This window comes from Neovison vison, chromosome X (assembly GCF_020171115.1).
Source record: "Neovison vison isolate M4711 chromosome X, ASM_NN_V1, whole genome shotgun sequence".
Classification (NCBI taxonomy): domain Eukaryota; kingdom Metazoa; phylum Chordata; class Mammalia; order Carnivora; family Mustelidae; genus Neogale; species Neogale vison.
In genome coordinates this window covers 18793868-18818990 of record NC_058105.1, presented here as the reverse complement: position 1 = coordinate 18818990, position 25123 = coordinate 18793868, and the positions used below count along the sequence as shown (strand labels likewise).

The 25123-nt window shown below is 42.3% G+C and overlaps 1 protein-coding gene across 1 annotated transcript in view; it reads left to right on the top strand.

The window, feature by feature from the left end:
- The first annotated feature begins 1977 nt into the window (after positions 1 to 1977).
- The window catches only part of STK26 (serine/threonine kinase 26), a 53333-nt gene continuing 30187 nt past the window's right edge, over positions 1978 to 25123 (top strand). The window contains exons 1-2 of the mRNA XM_044234927.1: positions 1978 to 2132; positions 2238 to 2388. Of these exons, the coding sequence (XP_044090862.1) occupies positions 2347 to 2388 (42 nt within the window). The 5' untranslated portion in view covers positions 1978 to 2132; positions 2238 to 2346. The remainder of the gene's footprint in view (positions 2133 to 2237; positions 2389 to 25123) is intronic.

The following is a 25123-nucleotide window of genomic DNA, read 5'->3' as shown; positions in this document are numbered from 1 at the left end:
CTAGTGACTGAGCCACTCAGGCGCCCCCAAAGGCAGATGCTTAACCAACTGAGCCACCCAGGTGCCCCGAGAATTCTAGGGAACCTATAAGGACATTAAAGTTTAGGTGGCACTACAGATTTCGGGCCAGGCTGGCATTGTTAAGTGTGAGCTGGGCTGGTGGAAAATGAAGAGTGGACTGAGGCCTATCATCAGGTTAGAAGTGGTGAGGGCCTGGACAGGGGGAACTAGGAGTAAGGAGAATGCAATTATATCCTTTATCATCTGAATGGATAATGAAATGTGATGGCTCTACATGCAATGGAATATTATTCAACCTCGAAAAGGAAGGAAATCCTGCCATTTGTGACAATATGGATGGACTTCGAGGGCATTTATGCTAAGGGGAAGAAGTCAGAGAGAGCGAGCGAGCGAGTGCGCCTAAATACTGAGTGATCTAAAAAATACCAAACTTACAGAGAGAAGACTGGAGGTTGGCAGGGGCAGGTGAGAGGGGACATAAGTGAAGGTGGTCAAAGGCTACAAACTTCCGGTTAGAAGATGAGTAAGTTCTTGGGATGTCATGTACAGCATGGTGGCTATAGTTTACAACAATCTATTGTATCCTTGACAGTTGCTAAGAAAGTAAATCTTAAAAGTTAGAGGGACTTGTGTTTGGATTCTCAGCTCTACCACTTCTTAACTGTGTGATATTTGGATCAAATTATTTAACCCCACAGAGGCCTTTTCATCACTTGTAAAATGGTGGGGGAGGCAGTATGACCTCAGAGGACCCTTGTAACGATTCAATCCGGTAATGCATATCTAGCACTAGCCCGGCAGTCCGGGCACAAAGAAAATGACACCCATTAATAATAATTATATTGATAACAATAAGATGCTATCTTTTGAGAAAGATTCAAAAGCACCAAAACCACCACCACAACAAAACAAAAGAAACTTTTTAGCAAGTGTCTACTAGAGCCCCAACACTGTGTTGGGTATAGACTTTTAACAACCTGCAATGTAAAGAACTTCACCCTTGTCTTCAATTGGCACTTGGACATGACATTTTTAAATTTAATTAACCCCCGCTGGTCCGCAAAGGTGCCTTCGTGATGAGATTTCTGTAATTGTTACTATTATCATTGTGACTGTTACTATCATTAGGGTAGTCTCAAAAGGACTCCTCTTCCTGCTGGAGTGGAATTTAAGAGCGAGCAGAGGCAAGGAATTGCTGAAATTACGGCTGCGTGTATGTCGAGTTCAGTAAGGCATACTGCTAATGATCCAGTCTCGTTTTCCATGCCTCTACCATCCTCATTAATTTTCTGTTGATGTACTATCTGTTTTCCAATTTCTCTCTCTCTCTCTCTTCCACGTGCAAACTTGGGAAGAGAAGCCCCAGTCTGGCCGCCTTCCACGAACTGACAGCCCAAGAGGCAGGGGTAGCCTCAGGTTCAAGTCACCTGAAGCATGTCTGGGGGCGGGGTATCCAGAACGCTAGCGAGCGGCTAAGAATCCGTCTAGAGGCGCCGCCCCACCCGGAGGAGTGGGGGGGCAGGGACCCGACTGCGGGGATGAGTCGGGGTTCACCGACTCGGTGGTTTTCCGTGCCTCCACCCTCGACTAGATCGGGTAACCTAGAGGGACTTCCAACACTCCCCAACTTTCAAGTCGTCTCCGAAGCTGCGTGTGCCCCAGCTTCGAACGCTTGCCTGCAACGTGGCCGCGTCTGGGACGCCCTCCTACCCCCAGGGTCACCCAGACTCCTCCATTCCCTTCCCAGGCCGAGCCGGGTGCCGGGTCCCCCAGCCCCCGGCTTCTCCTCTCCGTGTGCGCGGGGGGAGCCCGCCCCTCCGCGGGCGAGCCCAGCCACAACCCTGCAACGCGAGGAGCCCCGGCGCTCCTGACACCGCCCGGCGGCAGGGCGGGGGCAGGGCCAACGGCGGAACCGCCCCCAACCGCCTCCCGGCCCGGCGGGCGGGCGGCTTGCTGGGGCTCCTCCACCTCCTCTTCCTAAAGCGGCGAGGCGCAGACGGGCGGCATCACTCGAGCCCAGGTCCCGGCCACCGCCACACGCTGTGCCCCGCGTTCGGGAGGAGGAGCGGCGACGGAGGCGGCGGCAACAGCGGCTGGCGGGCGCCAGAAAGGTAGACTGAGTCCGGGGCAGCCGCGCCGCCAACCGCCCACACCCCCCCCCAGCCCGGGGCTACGCGCCACCAGCCCCGTCACCCCACTTCTGTGTGTCCTTCCAGGCCCCGGTCGAAAAGCCTGGGAGGGCCGCCGAGCTACCCCCGGAGGAGGAGCCAGTCCGAGCCCCAGGCGCCGCCGCCGCAGGAGCAGCGCGGAGCAGCCTTCGCCTTCATGGCCCACTCACCGGTGGCTGTCCAAGTTCCCGGGATGCAGGTGAGGAAGCCCAGGCCGCCGCTGCGACCACGTGACTGCCCCGGAGCCCCGAGCGCGGTCCCCGGCCACCGGAGGCGTCCCCGGGACTCCCCTGAAGGCAGGGCCGAGCGCAGGGGCCAGGTGACCCTGGAGTAGGGCTCGAAGCGTTTCCCGGCGTTTCGGCTCCTGGTGCACTGCGCGGGGAGGGCGGGGAGGGACCCGGCGCGCGGCGAGGTGCGGGGGGAGGGGGCGGGGGAGCATAAAAATAGGCCAGATCCAGACACCTGCGTCTGCAGAGCTTGGTCCGGCTGGGGAGTGGAGGTGGGAGGTGTTTCGGAATTTGTGGGGTAAAATGCAAGTCGTGCCCCCCCCCCCGCACACACACAAGTTGGGGCGGAGCAAGACAAGGGGGTGTCGGTGGCGGCGGCATTGAATTGGGCTCTTCCTGTGTTCGTAGAGTGGAGAGCGAGGTGGCTTCTTTTCCCCTTTTGCTGTTGCTTCTTAAGGGCGAAGTTCTGTCTCGCTCCCCCCACCTGGCCCAGCCCATAGTGTGGCGTGAGAAATGCAGGGTCCTGTGTCAGAGTGGCCAAGGTGATGACTCCCCAGACCCTCCCCCCCCCCCAGCCTTTCGCACAAGAGACAGTTGCATGTGGTTAAAGGAAGCTTTTTGTCCTGGACAAGGGACTAATGATTGGGACCCACCTCCTTACTCCAGATTTACCCAGACTCCTCCCCCCGTTATATTTTTATTTTTGTTCAAGAAGAAATAAGCGATGCGTCCCTACACTTTTTACGCGGTTAGGTTTTTAAGTTGGTGCATTTCAAGCTATCTACTAAATGTTACGCAGATCTACTAACTTTTTTAAGAATTCACTTTTTTTTTCCTTTGCTAAATAGTCTAAACAACCCATTTGTGAACAGATCAGAGACTAGAAACCCTAAAGCCTCAGTCCCTCATTATCTTCTAAAAATGTGAAAGCAGACTTTTTCAAGTTCAGAAAACACGTTTAGAGTAGTAAATAGACACCTTATGTTTCCAGTAAAAATCAAGCGCTGTGGATTGGGGACTCAGTTTACTAATCGATGCATGGAATTCATCTTTTTTTTTTTTTAGCAATAGGTCGTATTTTATGCATGGTCACAAAAAAGTAATTTTAAAAATACTTCATCACAAAAGGACCATTTGTGTGGGACATACGTCAATCCTAGGACTCCCGTGTGTACTAAGCACCAGGCCTTTTAGCAGAGTATAGTATATAACTGTGTTGAGTCCCAGGAAGTCGGTGTGTATTTAATAAAAAGAGAGAGAGGGAGGGAGGAAGAAAAAGGGAAATGAGAAATATTGGGGCTTTTTAAAAGGTTAATCCATTCAGGCTTTACAGAATGCTTCAAACTTTTTTCTGAGGCCACCCCCCTCCCCGCCTTGCTCGTTCCCCTGTCCACTCTGCCCCACACCCCATTCATTCAGTCTGCCTTTGGTGGTAGCCAGAGATTAGTCGTTTGCCATACTAACTCCCAGTTTTGCCCCGTCTGATGTGGAAGAAGTGCGAAAAACTTCTCACCCTGCTCTGCTTTCCTTTATATGGAGACTAGAACGGTACAGTTGGAAAGTTTGTCTCTGGGGGTCTCCATGCTTGTCTCCATTGTGTGCGCCTGCGCCAGCCCAGAGAGTGCCTCGCGTTCATCAAGTTTGCGATTCTGGGGAACTCTGTGTGCTAAGGAGAAAATGGTTTCTGGTTCTTACTTGATTTGTGTTTATTTGATTTATATGGTTTAGGACCTACTTGCTGTTCAGTATTTCTTAATGTTCCCTGCTTTGTTTAGTTATCGGAGTTCCCTATCTCTTGAACTTTAAAATCTTAATTAAGGTAGTTGAGAATGTGAATCACATCTTTCAATTTACAAGTTCTGCTGTTCGCTGTACGCCTTCTCAAGGTTGTGGTTACTTTGTCCCACATTATTTGGGGAGGGCATCATCTCCATATTAGCAAAGAAGAGAGGGATATTTGTCACTTTCTCCATTGTAATGAAATGGTGAATTCTTAGCTGCTTATTTCTACTTTATTTGTAGATGTAGTTCTTAAGCATTTGAGCAACACAAAAGTTTTCCACGGTTAAAATTGTACAGTACCCTAAAAACAAATTTGATGGCCTTCAGTGTGACTCTTGAGCCTAGACTACTTTGACTATTCTTTTGTTCCCAAATACTGCAGACGAGATGCAGAAATATATCATGAGCTTGTAAAATTCTCCTGGACTTTTGTTCAAGACTTAGGAGCAACTTTTAAACCCTTAGAGTAGTAAGAAAACTTGAGTAAGCCATGTGTTCTTGAAATTAATGTATAGTGTTTCCACAAGTCAGGGTGAAGTGGTTGACCGGCCTATAACTTTTTAACAGTTTATTTTAGAGAATTATGAAGATTGATGGAAAAAATGATTTTTCCAGAAATAAAAACAAAATTACTTTATCCGCACTGTTTTTCTCCCCCTGAGGAGAGACATGAAGTAGAAGCCGAGCTACCTGTTCTATCACTTAAGACTTCCAGCATTCCTGACTTTCGAACAAAGAAATTTCTGTTGCCACTAGTTTAAAATAGAAAAGAAACTTGGAGTGACGAAAGAAAATCCAGGATTTGGTCCAGTTCAAACTCTTCCTTATGAATTAGTTATTCAAACTCATATTGTTGATGTTTCTTAATATTGTGGGAATGAACATTTTTGCCCTATTACACCAAATGTTGAGGGTATGAATTTGTTTTGTACTTAATTTGTGCTTACTTTGTTAGTGTATACCTAAAGGAATTTTCCATACCAGGAGCTAAACTCTTGAAAAATATTTAAAGCACAACTTTTAAAGAAAATAATAAACCAATAAACCTGTTCCTTTCCACTCAAATATTTACTCTTTAATGATTTAAAACATATTTTTCTTTGAAGTTTTCAGTTATAAGTTACACTTAAGTTTAAGATATTTTCCCTTAGAACCTGCATTAGTATTTATTAGGCAAGTATTCTAAATTGGTTGTTAAATCTTCCATAAAATGTAGGCGGGAGAATAAAGTTAAATGTTGACTTGGAGTACTCAGTGGTATTATGTTATGCTTTATGTTAGGTCTCTTGTGAAAGCTTTTTAAAATGTTTATTAAAGAATTTTAAAAGTAGCCTTCATCTATCCTTAAGTATGATAAAGGTGGTATGGTTTTGGTTTTTGGTTTTGGGGTTTTTTGCTTTGTTTTTAAGTCCTCTCCACACCCAGCGTGGAGCCCAGTGTAGGGCTTGAAGTCAGTGACCCTGAGATCAACAGTCAGATTCTTGTTTTTTTTTTTTTTAAGATTTTATTCATTTATTTGACAGACAGAAATCACAAGTAGGCAGAGAGGCAGGCAGAGAGAGAGAGGAGGAAGCAGGCTCCCCGCTGAGCAGAGAGCCCGATGCGGGGCTCGATCCCAGAACCCTGGGATCATGACCTGAGCAGAAGGCAGAGGCTTTAACCCACTGAGCCACCCAGGCGCCCCAACAGTCAGATTCTTAACTGCCTGAGCTACCCAGGCACCCCTAGGTGGGACAGTTTTTAAGTGGTTATTAATGGAGATGTGAAATGGAAATGAAGTTTAAGAATTAAGGAACACTTTATTAAAGACTTTTTTCTAAGAGGTGGAAAACACTGTCTTGCATTGCTGAACTTCATTATTGGGTTCTGGGAAGGACACAGAATTATACTGCATGATCTCTAGCCCTTGAAGGTCTTATGGATGTTGAGGAGTTAAATCTAGTACATGAAATACAAAATAATAAAAATTATCCTAGAATAGAACTTACTGGGTGCCTGGGTGGCTCAGTGGGTTAAAGCCTCTGCCTTTGGCTCAGGTCATGATCCCAGGGTCTTGGGATTGAGCCCCACATCGGGCTCTCTGCTCAGCAGGGAGCCTGCTTCTTCCGCGCTCTCTCTCTGCCAGCCTCTCTGCCTACTTGTGATCTGTCTGTTAAATAAATAAATCTTTAAAAAAAATAGAATAGAACTTACTGACTGGAGGCGTTGAAGGCTTACAGAAGGTAAACTAACTGCTAAGGATTATTGGGGTCCATATTGGGGAGGGTATTTCCAGGCAGGGACGTATCCTGAGCAAAGGCATGTAGACAGGGAAAAGCGCATCTCCCACAAGTGTGCATGCACACAGAATCTTCGAGAGTGAGATAAAATCATTTGGATTATGATGAATTCCTCTAGAATAATAAGAGTTGAGATTGGAAAACATGACTGGGTCTAGATCATGGTGGTTCTTGAATGCTAAGGAAGGACTCTGGCCTTTGGACTGGCTGTGAAACTTCTCTAAGTAAAGGAGGCTCAGTGAACAGTTATATATAGAAAGAGAAATCCCAAGATGGGGTGAACTGATGACATGGAGGTTTGAGAGTCTTGAGGCAGTTGATCTGATGAGGCTGTTTCAGGGGGATGGTCATCATCTGTACAGAGGCAGTGGACCTTACATTGACTGATTGCTTTCCATATGCCCAGTACTATGAAGAAAAAAAATATGATTACTAGACTTAATAATTAGCTCATTACAGAAGGAGGCATCGAAGGTGTTATGGTGTTGAATATGGGAAACTGGGAGTTACAGTACATATATGAAAGAAATTGGAAAATCAAGAGGAAGAGCCAGGTCTGGTAGGAAGTTAATGATTTCTGTTCTACAGTTGGGAAGTTGGAGGTAACAATGCGATGATGAAGTGAAAATGTGGAACAGTCGTCTGTTACCTTGATTGTGGTGATGGTTTCACAGGTGTATATGTATGTCCAAACTCATCAAATTGTATGCATGAAATATGTACAATTTTTTGGTACCACAATATACCTTAATAAGGCTGTTTTTTAAAAAATGTCCTGGGGTACCTGGAAGGCTCAATTGGTTAAGCAGTCAACTCTTGATTTCTGCTCAGGTCATGATCTTGGGGTTCTGGGACTGAACCCCGCATCTGGCTCCACACTCAGCGGGGAGTCTGCTTGAAACGTTCTCTCCTCTCCCTATGCCCCTCCCCCAATAAATAAATAATTTTTTTAAATGTCCAAAAAATATTTGAAGATACAGATCTGGAGCTTTAGTCATTCATCAGGCATTTACTGAGCATTTATTATATGCCAGTCTCTTTACTTGAAACTGAAGAGGAGTCACCAAGAAGGGAGAAGTTGCTAAGGCCAGAGAGAATATGTGGCGGGTGTGGGCCCTCAGGAGACAGGAAGCGTAAGTGGGGGACTAGCTTATAAGAAAAGGAGGGGTGACTTCAAGATCTATGGGAGGATGAGAAAATGTGTCAGCACCAAGAAGGGGTTAACTGGGGCAATGCTTTAACTAACTCTGATCTTGAAGAAAGTTGGAGAGGAACTCAGCTTGGTGCCCCAGTCTAGTATGTGTCGTTCTTACCTCCCTTACACCTTCTGAAGGTGTAATTTGAGCTTTGCAGTTTGAGGTGGAAAGAGTTTTGAAAGCATTGGCTTGGATTTATAAAGCCATACCATTGTCCTTATTGATGAGTGGTTGATACAGAAAAGTTGAATATACTAATGATAATGGCTAAGACCAACTGGAACAGAATTATCAGAAACAACTATTCGCTGGGAGAGTTGGAGGTGGGTGAAAGGTGTGGAGTTAGAGGGCCAGGGGCTAGAGGGAGAGTAACAGGAATGGGGATGGTAGGATACGTGTCTTGAACACTAATGAGGGTCTGGAAATGGCACTTGAAGACAGAGGTCCATCATGTGCGTCCCTTGCTTGAGTCATAGAAAATAAGAGAACATAATTTAACTGGTACTTGGGAACCTATGGGCATCATGATACTGTGTTTTTTATTCTGCCTTGTATTTATTCAGTGACCTTGAGCAAATCATCTCCAAAATGGGGAATATTAAAAGCTGCATTTCCTTTGCTTCAATGAGCTGTTATTAGGATGAATTAACTGTCATTTGTGGGGTATATTTCGAGCCCCTTTATAAAAGGTGTTATGATGTATATGGGCTGTTCATCCTGCAAAACAATGCTAGACTAATCACATGAAAACACTCTCATTATCTTATCTCTCTCCTACTTGATAACCCACATTTTTCTGCTGAAATCCTGTCTTCCTCTTCTCTTCCCCACACTACCAGTACCATACCCAAAGTCTTCTGCTCAGCTTTCCAGACTTTTCTGTTATCTGGCTCTGCTCTAGAGATGCAAACTTTGCATTATCACTATTTCCCCGGCAAGAAATCCCTTTTGTTCCACGGGGCCACTTACCTTTTAGCAGTTACTGGCTGACCAGATCCTACCTGATTCTCAAGGTCTGCAAACTTACTATCTCTGTGAATTATGCCTGAGTGGTCCAGGCTACAGAAATCTCTGGTATTTCCAGGCACCCATTATATCTCTTGTCCGTAGTATGCAGTCCAGTCCTTGCTTCATACACTGCCTTAGATTTTCTCTAACATACTTGTCTTCCAAACGGGGTTGTAAATTTCTTGAATTTTACTTTTTCATACTTTATTTATATTATACTTTACTATATTTATATTTTACTTTTATTTATGCCACTAGGCATGAATTGTATGTAAAATTATTGGCTAATGAGTCCCATATAGACTAGACTTTTCTAACTTTTTTTCCATTCTTTGTCTTTGAGTATATTGTGTAATGCTTGAATTCTTAACAGGTCATGGAGGCTGATTTATGTGTACATGATGTAGACTTTTTATACTCACTAAAATGATTTTAATATATTATATGTAACATGTCTGACAACCTATACTTCTAACTAATCAGCTGTCCACACAAGGAAATTGTCATTTCTCTTTCCAGGGCCTTTGAGCGAAAAAGGAAACTCGTTGCTTTTCTTGTAACTCGGGCTGATTGCAGACAAATTTGTGTCTTTATGAGAAATTAACCATTTGTCTCTTCTCTCTGTTCCTCTCCCCACCCCACCGTCCTCAAAAGGCAAACAAATAAATAAAAGAAATTGTTTTGCTTCTCTGTCCCAGCTGTCACATTAGAAAGAATCTAATAAATTTCATATTAAGGTATTTTTGATTAATGGCTCAGTGAATGACCTCTCCCATGGATGTTCACATTTTACAGGGAATAATGTCTAAAAAATAAAAAAAGGAAATCCAGTAGTAGCACTTTAGATAGCTTGATGGTTGTTTTTGACTGAACCGTGTCTTCTGAATGAGTGCTGGTTTTATTCATCTTATTTGTTGCTAGAAAATGGAATTAGGGGACGCCTGGGTGGCTCAGTTGGTTGGACGACTGCCTTCGGCTCAGGGCGTGATCCTGGAGTCCCGGGATCGAGTCCCACATCGGGCTCCCAGCTCCATGGGGAGTCTGCTTCGCTCTCTGACCTTCTCCTCGCTCATGCTCTCTCTCACTGTCTCTCTCTCTCAAATAAATAAATAAAATCTTTAAAAAAAAAAAAGAAAGAAAGAAAATGGAATTAGGAGAACAAAATTAACAGCGGCAACTGCTTTTCATTTCTTGTCATTAAGACCCAAACAATTTTCACCACAGGTACATGTAAAGAAATGTCTCTGGAAGAAAGCTGTGAGGTAATTTCGCTTTTAAAAGAACAAAAATCAGTAAAATAAGCACTACTAAAATTAGGACTGTTTCTCATTTTGCCATCTGCCATTTTAGACTGCAGGTGTTCCGTGGTCATCTTTGAATTAATGCTTGTGAAATCAAACATTTAAAAAAACACATTGACTAATCTGGGGCGCCTAGGTGGCTCAGTCAGTTAAGTGTCTGCCTTCAGCTCCAGATCATGATCTTGGGGTCCTGGGATTGAACCCCGTGTCGGGCTCCCTGCTCATTGGGGTGTCTGCTGCTCCCTCTCCCTCTGCTTCTCCTTGTACTCTGTCTCTCTCTCAAATAAATAAATAAAATCTTTAAAATATATATATTGACTAATTCCTCTCAGTAGCCCTGTGAGCTAGGAAGAGCTATCCAATCGGAAAATGCCTTTACATTTGGATTTTAAAGCAAACCACATTGCTAGCCAGCGCTACCCATCATCCTCTTTGATGTCATTCCCCCAGATCCCATGTAATTCAGGCGGTTTACTTGACATGCCCATTCAGAGAAGCCAGGAAACCTAGTGCAGCCTGATCCCGTCCTTCTCCTCTATTCCTGCCTCTGTCTCCGCACCACCTGTCACCAGCGTTTACCTAACTGGGGATGGAGCTACGCACCCCCCTCAGTCTGTCCTGGACTTGTTCCCGCATTTCCCTGACTGTACCCTGCTGGCCTTTCTTTTTCTTCATTTATCATACATACCATCGTGGATTAAAATGATCCGTGTCCTGAAATATCAGATTAGTCATTGGTATGGCATAGCTTCGGCTCTTCTAGCAAAATGAGAACAGAATTGTGGTTCATACTTCCTGAGAAACTAACGCAAGCAAAATTGCAGACAGCTTTAGGTGAAGGAGTTGAAAATACTCTTTCTTTAAAGATTTTATTTATTCATTTGAGAGGGAAAGAGATGGAGAGAACACAGGCATGGGAAGAGGTGGAGGGAGAAGGAGAAGCAGACTCCTATCTGAGCTGGGAGCTCAGTGCGCAGGACTCGATCCCTGGACCTAGAGCTGATGACCTGAGCTGAAGGCAGATGCTCAAACATCTGAGCCACGCAGGCGCCCAGAAATACTCTTTTTTTTTTTTTTTAAGTGGCTACTTTCCTCCTCTTCGGTCAAGTCACTTCGAAAATGTGCTGCTGAGGAAATGGAAGACATTATATTTTTGTCTTTTTCTCACGAAAAATGTTTATAGGAAAACTTTTCAGTCTTGCTTTGTGATCCTGGTAGCAGATTGTGTGTTCTTTGTGGTGTTTTTCTGCCCTCTCCTCCTTTCACCTGTTCAAAAAATACATAGGGAAAAGAAACCTGTGTAAAACCCTATCAATTTTAAATGCAAAGGACAGAGAAAAGTAGTGTACAAATCAGCCACCATGGGAGTTTTCAGTTTGTTCGTTACAGAACAATAGGGTGTCTAGCTGAAGAGTAACAGTTGCTTTGAATTATAGAAACAGCTCACCAGTACCAACTTAATGAAGTTTTACTGGATTTGAAATCCATACTACACTAGATATGTTAGGGAATTTCAAAGCATACTAGTGAATTACTCTACCAGGTTTCAGTAGTGCCTGGTAACACAATCCTAGGAGTGAATTTTTGGCAGGTGGAGGAAATACTTCAAGGACATCTAGACGCATCCAGATTTTTTCTTTGAAAATGCATTTTTGAGTTGCTCTGTTAGTGCCCGTTTTATCCCCCTCCCCCCAGCTTTCCATTAAACCTTTGGCTTTGCAACGTATCACTTTACAGTATGTTATATTAAGCTAGGACTTCACTGCTTGATGCAGTGTCGTATAAATAACACAGCAGTGGGTGACGGGAAGGGGATGGACAGCACAGATCATCAGGGGGTGCATAAGTTGTTTTTATAAATTCAAGAAAATTTGGGGAAGCCAAGCCAGTAGAAACCATAAAGTCATTATTTCTTCCCAGAGCCTCTGCCTCCTCTTTGTCACTGCCCACTCGACCTGGGAAAGTTTCTGGACTCCCTGGTCTCAATTTCCTGCTGCCTGCCTTCACTCTGAGCAGAAACACAAAAGAAACCAATCAGCAAAGCATGCACACATGCTACTAAGTATGGTGACAGAAAATAGAACTTTGACCTCTTGTGGTTAAGGAGACTACAGTCAGTGTGTCTGGCGGCCTCAGGGAAAGAAGCATTTTTCAAATATATGCTTTTAAAGTGCTACTGACCCCATGGGTAGAACAGTAAGCAAGCTCATTAATTAGGGTCCTGTTTGTTTCTGTAGTTTTAGTTTAAATCCTTTGTTCGAACTTTTTAACTCTGAGCTTTCCTATGTGTTAATGGTAACATATTAGACTTTCCCAAGTTGGACACTGGTGATCCTGGTTTAATGTTTTTCGGCCCTTAGTTGTCATGAAACAACTGGGTGTGATTTAAGTTAGAAAATTATCAGCAACAAAGTTGGGAAGGCCTACTTTGCATTGGACATGGTACTTGAAGCCTATCTTTGAGGTACAGAAAGTATAAAAAAGAATCCCAGGCCTGGAGAAGTTTTTGCCATACCTGGAGAGACAAGACACCTACACGTTTAGGAAGCTGGCATTGTGGAACAGTGGCGATGAATCGCAAATGGCATGGAAACTGATTCAGGAGCATTCCAGGGTAGAGAAGACTAAGGAAGGGAACGGTCATTTATAGGATGCCATTAAAGGAGAACAGGAGATAAGGCAAGGGAAAGGATACAAAGGGAGAACGCACCAGGTTCCCTCCATCACAGATTGAGGTAGGTGCCACTGGCATCAAATCTTAGGGCCAAACTGTGATAGGCCTTGAATGCCAGACTGAGACAGTTGTTTTGTTTTTTGCTTTTTTTAAACTCAGTCTACAACGAGGACGTTTTTTCAAGAAAGTGAAGTGATTAAAGCAGTGGTTATTTCGTTTGTTCTTTGTTTTTTTTGGAAAGTTGCGTTAAGCTTCCAACCCAACAGGATGGTTTGGAGAGGGGGGAAGGCTGGATATAATCAGCAGATGTTGAAATAGCCCAGGCTTTCGTTAGCAAGGGTTTGATTTAGGGCAGTGATGGTCCCACTTGGGCATGCAGCAGAGCCACCTGGAGGGTTTGCTAGACTGCCGGGCCCCATGGCCAGAATTTCTGACTCTGTAGGTCTGCACTGGGGCCTGTGTGTTTGCATTTCTAATGCATTCCTAGTTGCTCCGTTGATCTGGCGACCACTCCGAGCACCACTCAAGACGAACAGACCTTGACGAGTAACTTGGTATGGAAAGGAGGGAAACATGATGGGAGGAGCTGAAAGCAACTTTGTGTCAGAAGTGCTACGACTTGGCAAAATCTCAGTGTCACCCATCACTTCCGTTTCCCTTGATCTAGGTAGATTTGAAAACTCAGTACTCTTATCTTCAAATGCAAATACATTTATCAAGAACATGAAACCTTTTTATGCTTGTAGTTGTGAAAATGCAACTTGTCTGAAGTGAAATAAAATGCCAGTTTCCCAAATGCTAGCAAATGGCGGTATTTCCCCCGCAAAGATTTATATTCTTAAGAATATTGATGCAGGGGCTCCTGGGTGGCTCAGTGGGTTGAAAGCCTCTGCCTTCGGCTCAGGTCACGGTCCCAAGGTCCTGGGATCGAGCCCCGCATCAGGCTCTCGGCTCAGCGGGGAGCCTGCTTCCCCTCCTCTCTCTCTCTCTGCCTCCCTCTCTGCCTACTTGTGATCTCTCTCTCCATCAAATGAATAAATAAAATCTTAAAAAAAGAATATCGATGCATCAGTTCAATTTTTATTTTTCAGAATTCCCCTTTTTTTCTGCCCTGCTGCTATTGCCCCCTCCCCTCCCCAAAAATACCCTGCTGGATGTAATAACTCTGGACTGCTATTATGTCAAAATATGCCCATTCGTGGTCCTGACAGTCCAAAGCCAACTTGTGCTTACATATGTAAATTCCTGGGGTGGGGAGAGGAAGTTACTTCTGAATCCTTAAGGAAATACCAATTCCTAAATGGCCTTTCTGGATCCAGCTATTGCTCTCTAAATTGTTCTCTGTACCTGTCAGATTAATATATTCTCATTTGCCAACAGGTACCATGTAGAGAAGCTCAGAGCTTAGTTTAAACAAAGGATTAGGAATGAAAATAAGAGAAGCAAATAGGGCCTGCTTAAAGAGTTTGCCAACGCCAAACAATGTGAGCAAACTTGATTGTGCGCCTCATTCCGTGGCCTTGGATCTAAATCACTTTTCAATTTCTAAAATGAACACAAAACCAACAGAAACAAAATTATCCTTCAGAATCAAAGATTTGCCCCCAATGCCCATGTTCAAAAGCATGTACAGAAGAAGTATACCTCTGAACACATTTAAAGCAATGATTATCATGAAGATAAATTCCTTGGGTCCCTAGGTAACTTGCTCCCCCTTGAGGGAATTCAGTTTCTTTGGGTGTAAAAATTCTGGTACTTTTACCTTATACTTCTTACCTCTTATGTGCTGTCTCTTTTCCAGGATACTTAGTTACTCTTGTGACCCATTTTTTTTCATTGTTCTGGGCAGTAGATTAACTTTTTGTTGAAGAAAATTGATAGGGGTTGTATATATGCACTCACAATTTGTATTGTGCGCTAAGTGTATTCTTCTCTTCAAGAAGATGAGGCTCAATGTTTGCCGTGGAATTTTTAATCAGCGATATCAATTTTAGACGTAACTGTTTTAGAAGGTAGAAAAGTGGGGTATCCGGGTGGCTCAGTTGGTTAAGCATCTGACTTCCGACTCAGGTCACAATCTCGGGGCCCTGGAATGGAGCCCTGCCTCATACTCCCCACTCAGCAGGGAATCTGCTTGTCCTTCTCGCTCTGCCCCTTGTCCGCCCCACTCTTCCATATAAATAAATAAAATCCTTTTAGAGGGTATGTACTATGGTGAGTGCTGTGAAGTGTGTAAGTCTGATGATTCACAGATATGTATCCCTGGGGCTAATAATACGTTATATGTTAATTTAAAAAAGAAAAAAATGGGCAATTTTAAAACATAGAAAGTAGAAAAGTGCATTGTTGAAATAAGAAATGAATACATGTTAGGATGGTCACTAAAGTCAAAAAGCAGGAAATTATTTGGCAATATCATTTAAGAGGGTCTGTATATGGGGCACCTGGCTGGCTCAGTTGGTAGAATGTGCGACTCTTGATCTGAGGGTTGTGAGTTCCAGCCCCATGTTGGGTATAGAGATTACCTAAAACAATTTCTTTAAAGAATTAAAAAAGTTCTGTGTATAAGGGGAATTCAGTAAAATACATATAAAAATTATGTGCTCAGTAACATTATGATATCCATGATTTGCTGTATATATTTTTTAAAGATTTTATTTATTTATTTGACAGAGAGAGATCACAAGTATGCAGAGAGGCAGGCAGAGAGAGAGAGGAGGAAGCAGGCTCCCCGCTGAGCAGAGAGCCCGATGCGGGACTCAATCCCAGGACCCCGAGATCATGACCTGAGCCGAAGGCAGTGGCTTAACCCACTGAGCCACCCAGGCGCCCGCTAAATATTTTTATTAGATAGAAAATACTTAGAATTCTTTACCATCTTTTAAAATATTTACTCTAAGGTAAATATGTATGTATATGTGTGCCTTTGTCTATATATGTAACAGGGTTATCAGGATGCAACACATGGTACATTTTTATCATGCCTAGTTCTTTCTGCCTTTACTGCTAAAACTATTATTATTCCTGAAGAAATTGGGCTCACAGCAGTCTGTTCCATATAGGATACAGATCATGGGAAGTGACTTAATGAAATCCAGTACCAGTGTTAAGCTGTTTTAGTGAATTAGGGTTGAGTTGAACATTACGAAGGATTATATTTATCAAGATTCTCAGTTCTCTGCTTAATTTCTCCCATAGAATAGTTTTACAGAGCGTCATTGCATCAAAGGAATTGCTTAGGATAAATAAATACCAGTCGGTTTACCTGTGAGTAAAATCAGTCCGGTGGGTAGTATGCAAATGACTTCTGGTTAACAGAAACTTGTGATCCTTGTGTGTAAGCTCTTATTTTGAAGCTAAAATTGCTATAAGTACCTCACACTATAGATTCTGAGGTGATAGGGAACAGAGGAGATGGGACATCGGATTCTGTTTCAGGGACCAGTAAAATCTTGTACCCAGAGAGCTGCTTTTTTTTTTTTTTTAACTATTTATCTCTTCATGAAAAATGTGGCTGTCATTGAAAGATCTTTTTTCCTCTGTCACAGCTTTCCAAAGGGCACATAAAATGAAAACGTGGGATTTAACTAGTTAAATAATGAATCAGTTTCGAGGATTTAGCATAAGTGACTCTCCACGGTCGTCCTTTTGGACTGTGATTTCTGGTAATGGCAAGTGGGAAAAAAAAAACAAAACTATTAACCGCTGTTGCTATGGCTCTATCTGCTGAGTTTCAGGCATCATTTTGGAGGCTGCAGTGCAAACCCTGCTTGAGGAAGGTAGAATTTCCCAATACCAGAGGCTTCCTGCTGCCTCACGAGCAGACAGAAAATATAGGTGAGGGGGAAAGTGTGGACTCTGGAAGAAGAGAAAGACAGTATTTCCAAGGAAGGGGAAAAAAGTAGCCTCTCGCTTTAAAGATTGCGAATTCTCTCTCTGTTTTTGAGAATGGGAAATTTCTCTACTTTCTGCAGAGAAGAGAAAAAGCTAACAGAAAAGGAAATTGGGGAGGTAATAGTCATTCATTTCTTTCTTGTTGCTTATGACTTCTGTGATAAAAGTTACATTTACATAATTGATTCGCTGTGGCAAGGGACCGTATGTAAAGAGTCTTTTGGGTTGGGAGAAAGCTTGGGAAAGATCTGGGGGGGAAGGCATAGGGGGTTCAGCTGCTTTTCTGTTTAAGATGTGCAATTTTGGTGGCATGTGTACTGGGCCAATAAATTGTTTCTAGACACTTGGAGTCGTTTTGCGTGGCCTTTTACTTTTTTCCTTCTGTAGGCAAAATGAAGACCTTTCATTAACAAGGAAAAGCGCTAGATTATCACTGGGTTATATTTGGCTCATTTGGACTGTTACTTGGGTGGGGCGGGGAGCAAGGCTAAAGAGAAGGAAGCTTTCTTTCAAATGACTGGCTTTAATATTATTGTTACTTTTCCAGTAGGTGCTGGCCTTAAAAGTCTCCTTCAGAGAATGATTAAAACAGCTCTTTGGAGCATTGCGAGGCTGAGTGGCATCTCAAATTTACTTTAATATAAGTTTGCTTAATGACTTTTTAGCACTACTTGATTTATGTCTTGGCTAAGAGAGGAGTTCTAAGTGGTATGTAATCCAGTTGGTTTTTTTCTAAGAACACTTACTGGTACTGAATACCATGTGTTTCTATTGTTGGCTGTTAACTTCTCAGGAGTTTAGAAGGTATAAATGTTCTCATACCTAAAAACCCAACGAAGATTGTTTTCTGCTCAGGGATTACAACCTCCCCCCACCCCAGGTTCCCTGGTTCACCTGTTTGCCAAGGTTCTTTGGGAGAGTCCCATCCGTATAACTAGGAGCATTTTTATTTCTCTTGTGTGTCACACAACGATGGAGTAAGTATGATCCTGATTGAAAGACGAAGCACAGTTTTAAATGATTTTTTTTAAAAAACTCTAACTGGAAAGATGATCTGTATATTGTGAAAGAATATTTTTATTTCATAGGGGCAGGGGGGTTCCAGAATTTGAGAATTTAATGATTTTTTTTCCCTGGTAAGACACTAAGTCATTGCCTCCTAGGTACTAGAATGAGGAATGTAGTGTATTCTGTTCCTCTGTACTATGAAACCATGCCTGCATGCCTGTCCTCGAATGTAAAGTGAGATCTGAAAGTGTGAATGTGGGGGATTCTGCTCAGGAGGCTGGACTAGGTTATTGTTTACAAAGATAAAGCATGTGTGACTGTGTATATATGGAAGGGATCAGGTACCTGTTCCAAACACATTTTGAATTAGATGTAATTAATTTTCTACTGAGGCAATTAATGTATAATTACTTCGCTTCTGTGTGTAATTATAGTGAGGGCTGTAGTGTTTGGCTTATGCTTTGGACAAAAGTTTCTAGAAACTTTTGGATTTAACTTGCCCGCGTTAAATATTTTTGAATGCCTGTGTCTTTCGAAAATGATAACGATCATCTTCTTCCAGTAGTGTTTTTGGACCTTTGTTAATGTAATGCAGCCTTTCTCAACCAGGGTTGTCATCTGAACCACAACGCCGAGAAAAGGATTTAAGTTAATGTTTTCTCAAGCCAAGACCATTCTAGATGTGGTAGAGCAGAGTTTATGTATTACATACATCCAGTGGATTCCTTAAAGCAGCTGTCGGAGAACTGTAGCCAAGGGCAAAGCCCCGCCTCCGGCCTGTTTGTGTGTGTAGCCTCCAACCTAAAAAATATTTTTTCATCTTTTTAAAGAGTCATTGAACGAGACAAGGCATATGTGACAGGGGCCACAAAATGTACCTGGCCCACAAAGCTTGAGACATTTACTGTTTGGCCCTTTACAGAATAGTTCACTGACCGCTGTCTTGGGTTATGGGACCCACTGAAATTTCTGATCTAAATAAAGGAAGCGTTTTATAGCATTTGCTCAGAGGTTAGGGATACAGTAAGATAATAGGAAAGTTGCTCTTTATGAAAGTAACTGACTTATGTATTGGTCCCATTACTGTGATGCTAAATAGATAGACATTTTTGTTTGTTTTCTAGGCAGAAATTTTTGTGGTTGAATTATATGGAAAGTTGTATTGGTAATGATAATACAAATTATATGTAGGTGTGTACATATACAGATAGATTTTAATATTTTTCTTAGTTTCTAAAGCAAGAAAATAAAAGTGGAAGAATTTCATATAGGAACATCGTAGAAGGCACTGATTGCTTTCATCACTATTTTAAATTAAAGGGTGGTATCTGTTAGAGAAAAAAGTGAATAGAGTGCTGAGTGTCAGACATAATCACATTTGTTTCCTCCTTGTACAGAATGAGTGCCTTCACCCTACAATTAACGTCTCAGGTTTGTCAGCAGTAAGGAGAATAGTACTTAATCAAAAATGCATTAAAATTATTAGATCATAGCATATGAAATAATCAGGCTCTACCAAATGCTGCTTAACTACTTGATTTAGTGGGGGAGGTGCTATTGGCCATAAAACATATATTGGTAAATCACAGAATTATCAAGGGAGAAAAAGACTAGCAGGCATTATTTGTAATTTGCTGCTGATTTCTTTTATCTCCATATTCAGTTAATCATGAAGATCTGTGAGGGCTTCCCCCCTCCCCCAGAAAAGTGTCAGACGTCATCTCATCTTTTATCATGGCACTCTAGCCTTTGTCACAAAGTAGGCTCGGGGCTAGGTGCAGACAGGCGGGAGCTACCTGGAACACAGACTTGATTGTTCCACTTGTCTGCTGACAGCTTTGGGTGACTCCGTCCTAGCCTGTCCAGAAATTCCTAGGAATGATGTGTCAAACCAGCCTGCGGGGATGGTCAGGAAAGGCATCACTGGGTAGCTGGGCCGGCTTTAAGACTGGGTGGGAGGAAGGGAAAGGAAGGGAAAGAAATTTGCCAAGGCAAGAAAGGACAAAGGGATTTCTAAGGTTGTGTTTTTCAGAATGTTTTATGGGTCCTTTCGGGGTGGGCAGTGAGGATTTGTTTGGTGAGTGGTACTTTCTCTCTGGTTAGGGCTGTAAAATGATAGGGTACAAGTCAGCTCAAGTTGTAGATCACAGATCTTTTTGGGTAGCACACTGTTCAAAGCATTTTAATTACCTTGAATTGCTCATCAAGCTTATTTTGGCTGTGGCAATTCAAGAACTAATTAAGGAACTTTGTCATTTGTCTCCGTCTTGAGGTTATATGTTTGTTTATTGTCCCTCCCCACCCTGCCCCCAGCTGGAAATCACTTGTTATAAAAATCAAAAACCTAAATATTTTATAAGGGTTCCTCCCAGTTCTAAAATAAAATGACACTTTAACATTCCTAAAGAGACCATATAGCATAATTTTTTGGAGGAAAAACGTTCAGATTTTGTACATGTGTTGAAATTTGGTATTGATGGGGCGCCTGGGTGGCTCAGTGGGTTAAGCCTCTGCCTTCAGCTCAGGTCATGATCTCAGGGTCCTGGGATGGAGCCCCGCGTCTGGCTCTCTGCTCAGCAGGGAGCCTGCTTCCTCCTCTCTCCCTCTTTGCCTGCCTCTCTGCCTACTTGTGATCTCTGTCAAATAAATAAATAAAATCTTTAGGAAAAAAAAAAGAAATTTGGTACTGGATGTTGATTCTCCTTCTTGGAGAATTGCAGTGTTGTTGATTGGTAAATGAACAAAGGCTATAGATTTTAACTAATAAAATATCCCAAGCACAGCTGTGTCAAGAACACGTAAATAGCCTTATGTTTATAATGGTATTCGTTAAAAAAAAATTAAAAGATTCAACTCATGTTCGTAGTAGCTCATTATGTCAGTAGCATTTCCCCCCTCTCTTTGAATATTGAGTTTGTCAAATGTTTTGCTTCGGTAACATGAACAGGTGTCAGCAGGGTCAACACAGATCAGTGAGGGTTCAAACTGCTAAGTCTGTACCTTTAGGGATAGGGATTAGGATATTCACGCAGGCTTTTGACAGTGGAGTGTAGGGTAGGATGGAGATGGGTTGAGAAATTTCAGTTTGGGAAAAGTTTGTAAACTTCAAGAGGAGATTAATTGACAACAAAAAGCAGAAGAGGTCTCCAAGCTGGAATCCTTTGGAGAAATGGAAATACTGTGATAAACAGGGCCTTTTTTTTTTCTTTTGGCAAATGAACTGGTATTCCCTATGCAAGGGGTAAGGAGTAATGGTAATAAAAATCCTCAGTGAGGATGTCGAAATCCAGCCCCTGTTTTGTTAGTGTAACAGATTTCTTCCCATAAGCTAATTTCTCGTATATGTTGGGTGCACCACAGTGCTGAGCTCAGAGCTAACTTTTATGTTCATTTGTAGTAGCTCTTCTTGCCTTAGGTTTTCAGGTACAGCTGTGACCCACAAAGACAAACACCCACTTTACTTGATTCCTGAATGTATTGTTTATGAATGCACTGCTTCACATTCTTTAAGGACGTAGATATTAATTAAGGTAAAATACGTAAAAATAACAAAGCATTATTCTTGTAGCCCTGCACCCATACACACACACATAAACAGATGCTCTGATGATATTTCTCACTTTGAGGAACTACAGAGTGGATTATTGAAAATATTACAGACCATTCTTTTAGAGTATTCTAGAATCTTCTCTAGTCTTTGTATTTGCCAGACGTAAAATTCTTTACTGTTGACTCCCATCATCCCATCAGTATGATTTTCTTGGGATCATAGAATGTTAAAACCAGTAGGACCTAAGAGGTAATGTTCCTTAGTCCTAAGATTTCATTGGGTAACTCCTTGCAAATACAATTTGATTAAATCCATTCAAAGTATAGATTTGATTAAAGAGAAAAATGTTGGAGGGAAATTATACTGCAGCCACTTTCTCATTAAGAGTGAAAAGGTAAGTCTGTGTAAAATTCCACTTTTTCAATCAGTGTTAATTTTCTAAAAGAACTCGTGGTGTTAATAATTTAGTACTGTGCTTACAAGCTTCAGACCTATTGATTTTAATTGGAGTTCCCCATCTAGAAGGAAGATAGGCAGTGAGCAAATCAATTTTGTTTTAATCTGATGCATTTTAATAAGTGTGCTAAAGATTCACCGTAATATTATCCGCAATAGCTCGATATTTGCTATAAGGTGTCTCTGCCTTAGATTCTATCCAAAGATGTGTATTTCTGAAAGTACTTGAATGGCATCCTTTTATTTCACCTCCAGGATGGATAGCGTAAAATGAGGCTCTCAGCGTCCATCATGTTAAAGTGCCCTGTGTGTGGGTTTGATTAAATAATGGCCTGAATAAATTAGGATACCTGTTTTATCATTTCTGTATTAGCAGAATCTTTGTCTTCCTTTCACTGTATGGCCTCATCCCCCTTTCCAAATGAATATTTTATAGTAAGAGCTTGTTATCAATCCCAGGCCATATTTATGTAACATCCTGTCTAGTAAAGTAATAATCCCTTTACTTGAGCATTCATGCTTAAGGTTAAACCTGATCCCTGATGGAATTGTGTATTTCTATATGTGTTTAGCCCAGGCAAATTAAAAGAAATATACAGCAGAATGATACACCGACTGCCACTCTTCGAGACCTTTAATCTTTGCCTTGGAGTATGAAATTGTGCTACTCTGCAGGACACACAGTCATATGGCTCTCGTTAATAGTAATTGCGGATGTGCTTCCAGAATCATATTTGCATATATTAGTGATATGCATCCTTGTGGGTATGACTACTACCTACTCTCCTTTGGGTATGGCTGCATATTAATTAAGAACTGCTATTTTGCAACCTAAAGAGCTCTCCAAGTAAGAAAAAAAAAAAACTCTCAAAGTTGTCACTTTGGAAAGTTTCTATTATGTTAATCACATGCAACAATAGCGATTGACACACAGAATTTCATACCTATTTTAACATCCTTCAAGTGTACCGAATGCACTCTCCCTTGCACCAAAAGTCTGAAATCAAACTACAAATGAAAGGATCGCTTCATGCCAAAGATTGCAGGTAAGTTGCACACACCTTGCGAATAACCGAGGACTACAGCCAGTATGCAAGGCGCTGCCCTGTGAGGGTACCTGGTGCTTACTGAGACAGAGCCCCATCCTTAGTGAGCTTATTCATTTGAAAAAAGAATGATCGTGGCAGTGAAAGAGAACACAGAGATAATAAAATGTGTGCTGAGTCCGAGGCTCCAGCAAAGAGCTATGGGAGGCAGTGGATGAAGCAGTAGATTGTTAGGTGATCAGGTTACCCTGGGGAGTTGGGAAGGTGTTTTGTATGTTTGTTTGTTTTTAAGAGTTGTGGTATTTCCAGAAATGGGGGGGAGAGTGAGGGTAGTATTGTTGGCAGAGAAAATGGCATGACTCAAAGGCTCAATAATAAGAAAGTAAGGGGTGCCTGGGTGACTCAGTGGGTTAAAGCCTCTGCCTTCGGCTCGGGTCGTGATCCCAGGGTCCTGGGATCGAGCCCCGCATCGGGCTCTCTGCTCAGTGGGAAGCCTGCTTCCCTTCCTCTCTCTCTGCCTGCCTCTCTGCCTACTTGTGACCTCTGTCTAATAAATAAATAAAAATCTTAAATAATAAGAATGTAAAATTGTTCTCCAATGGAGCATTGCCTTCAGATTTTTATGTCCAAGCTACTACTCACTGAAGCTTTGTGTTCGATATATGAGAAGCATCCCTGACGTTTTCCCCTTGGGCACTTAGTTTTGTTGGGTGTTCCAGTTCTGTATATGGGCAAGTACAATTATGTTACTTTTCTGAATATTACTTTGGGAATGAATTTACAATAAAAGGAGAAGGCGACGAATATAACCTTAAGTCCTGTGTTAGCTGAACCTCTGGCTCCCCTGACTTCTTAGAGCAGTGGCTCATACTCAATGGGACCTGGTCACTGTGAGAGGCGAGAGGGCGGTCTGGACAGTAACTCACCCTGTTGCTCTTCCTCCGCCCTCGGCTTCTGAGCCTACTTCGTTCCAGTATCAGAGAGTTGGGCCTTGAATGCAGTCTGCGAGTGAGATTCTGAATTGCTGGCTGCAGCAGTGGGGTACCGTAAACTTCCCATGTGAGCCATCGTATACCACTACGGAATTGCCCGGTCACCCCCTGCCTTCGTGATCGCTTCAAAACTAGAGTTGGCAACTGCCAGTGATACAAGGAGGGGAACAAAGCGACTTGGCTTTAATACCTCACAAATTCGCAGCGTCAAAACAGGATGCGATTTAGAGATCACCGAGCCCTCCTCTTTCCCTCATTGTACAGGTGGCGAAGCCAACATCTAATCTCTGAGTTCTCGTAATTTCCAGGATAAGCAAAATGAGGGCAATTTTGCCTGACCTCTCTGCTTGCTTTACCTCTGCAATACTTGTAAGAAACCAGACCTCCTTGTTCCTCTGGATAGCTGTAAGGTCAGAGAGAAATGAGCTAAATGATGCAATGGCATTTTGCATCCAGCATTTATTGTGATGATAGCCTTAGACTTTTTGGTTTATTGAGAAAAGAATGTGATTGTTTGCAGGATGTCTCCTTCCCCTTGCCCGTGGTTATAATTAAAGGCTTAAGGGAACTGCAAATCCCAGAAAGTTAGTCAAAAAGACAAAATTAGTTATTTCCTTCCATTTAAGTGGCCTTAGCCCTGAAGATGATTTACCTGGCTGAACAGAATAATCTGACGTTTCTACTTTCAGTTAAGATGGCAGGAATTTCAAGATCTATCTAGGAAATAGAGCTAATAAAAGCGCCTCTGGCTAGGATTCTGTTTCTTAAGGATTTCGAAGAGGGGAGAAGCTACGGTGAAATTTCTTTTCATGCTTTTCTGCATTTAATTTTTTTTCTTTAGAAAAAATGTAGTACGTGGGAAAGTGACAGTGGAATCAAAGAAATGTTTTATTCTTCTTTACCCGATTGTAAATTGAACTGTCTTACCAACATGTGTAAAGAACTTCATTCTTCACATCCCAGAATGTGTCCTGCTTACTCCTTTGTTCTCTCCCTCTGCTCTGAGCTTAAGTACAAAGAAGAAAGCACGTTAGGAGGGCAGAGGAAGCTCTTCCCTTATCCTCTCTTGAGTAGGAGGAATTCAGATGGAGTATTTTCAATTATTCTTTTGTTCTTAGAGGTGAAGTAGACTCAAAATTAATAAGGAGAAACTCCTCAAACCGCTGTGTTATTCATGCCACCGTATCAAAACCTTTTGTAATGATTTCAACGAATTTATCCTTTGCTACAATATTTTCCAAGTATTTTGCTAATGAGGTACATTTAAAAATAGGAATAATAAACTAAAGGAAGGATGAAAAAGTACTTAAAAACTTAATTTTATTTCTGCCTTATAAACACATTCTTCTTCTTCTGTTGTGCACAAAATTGCTGGAAGTTTAAATTGTTGCTTAAGAGTACAAAATAATACTGTATGGAGACCTTCGACTTTGTGCTTTTTGCCAGTAAGACCCGGGCTGCCTCAGCTGTCTCAAAACTTCCTTTTAAGTGGTAAGAAAAGAAGGAGACGCCACTGTGAGT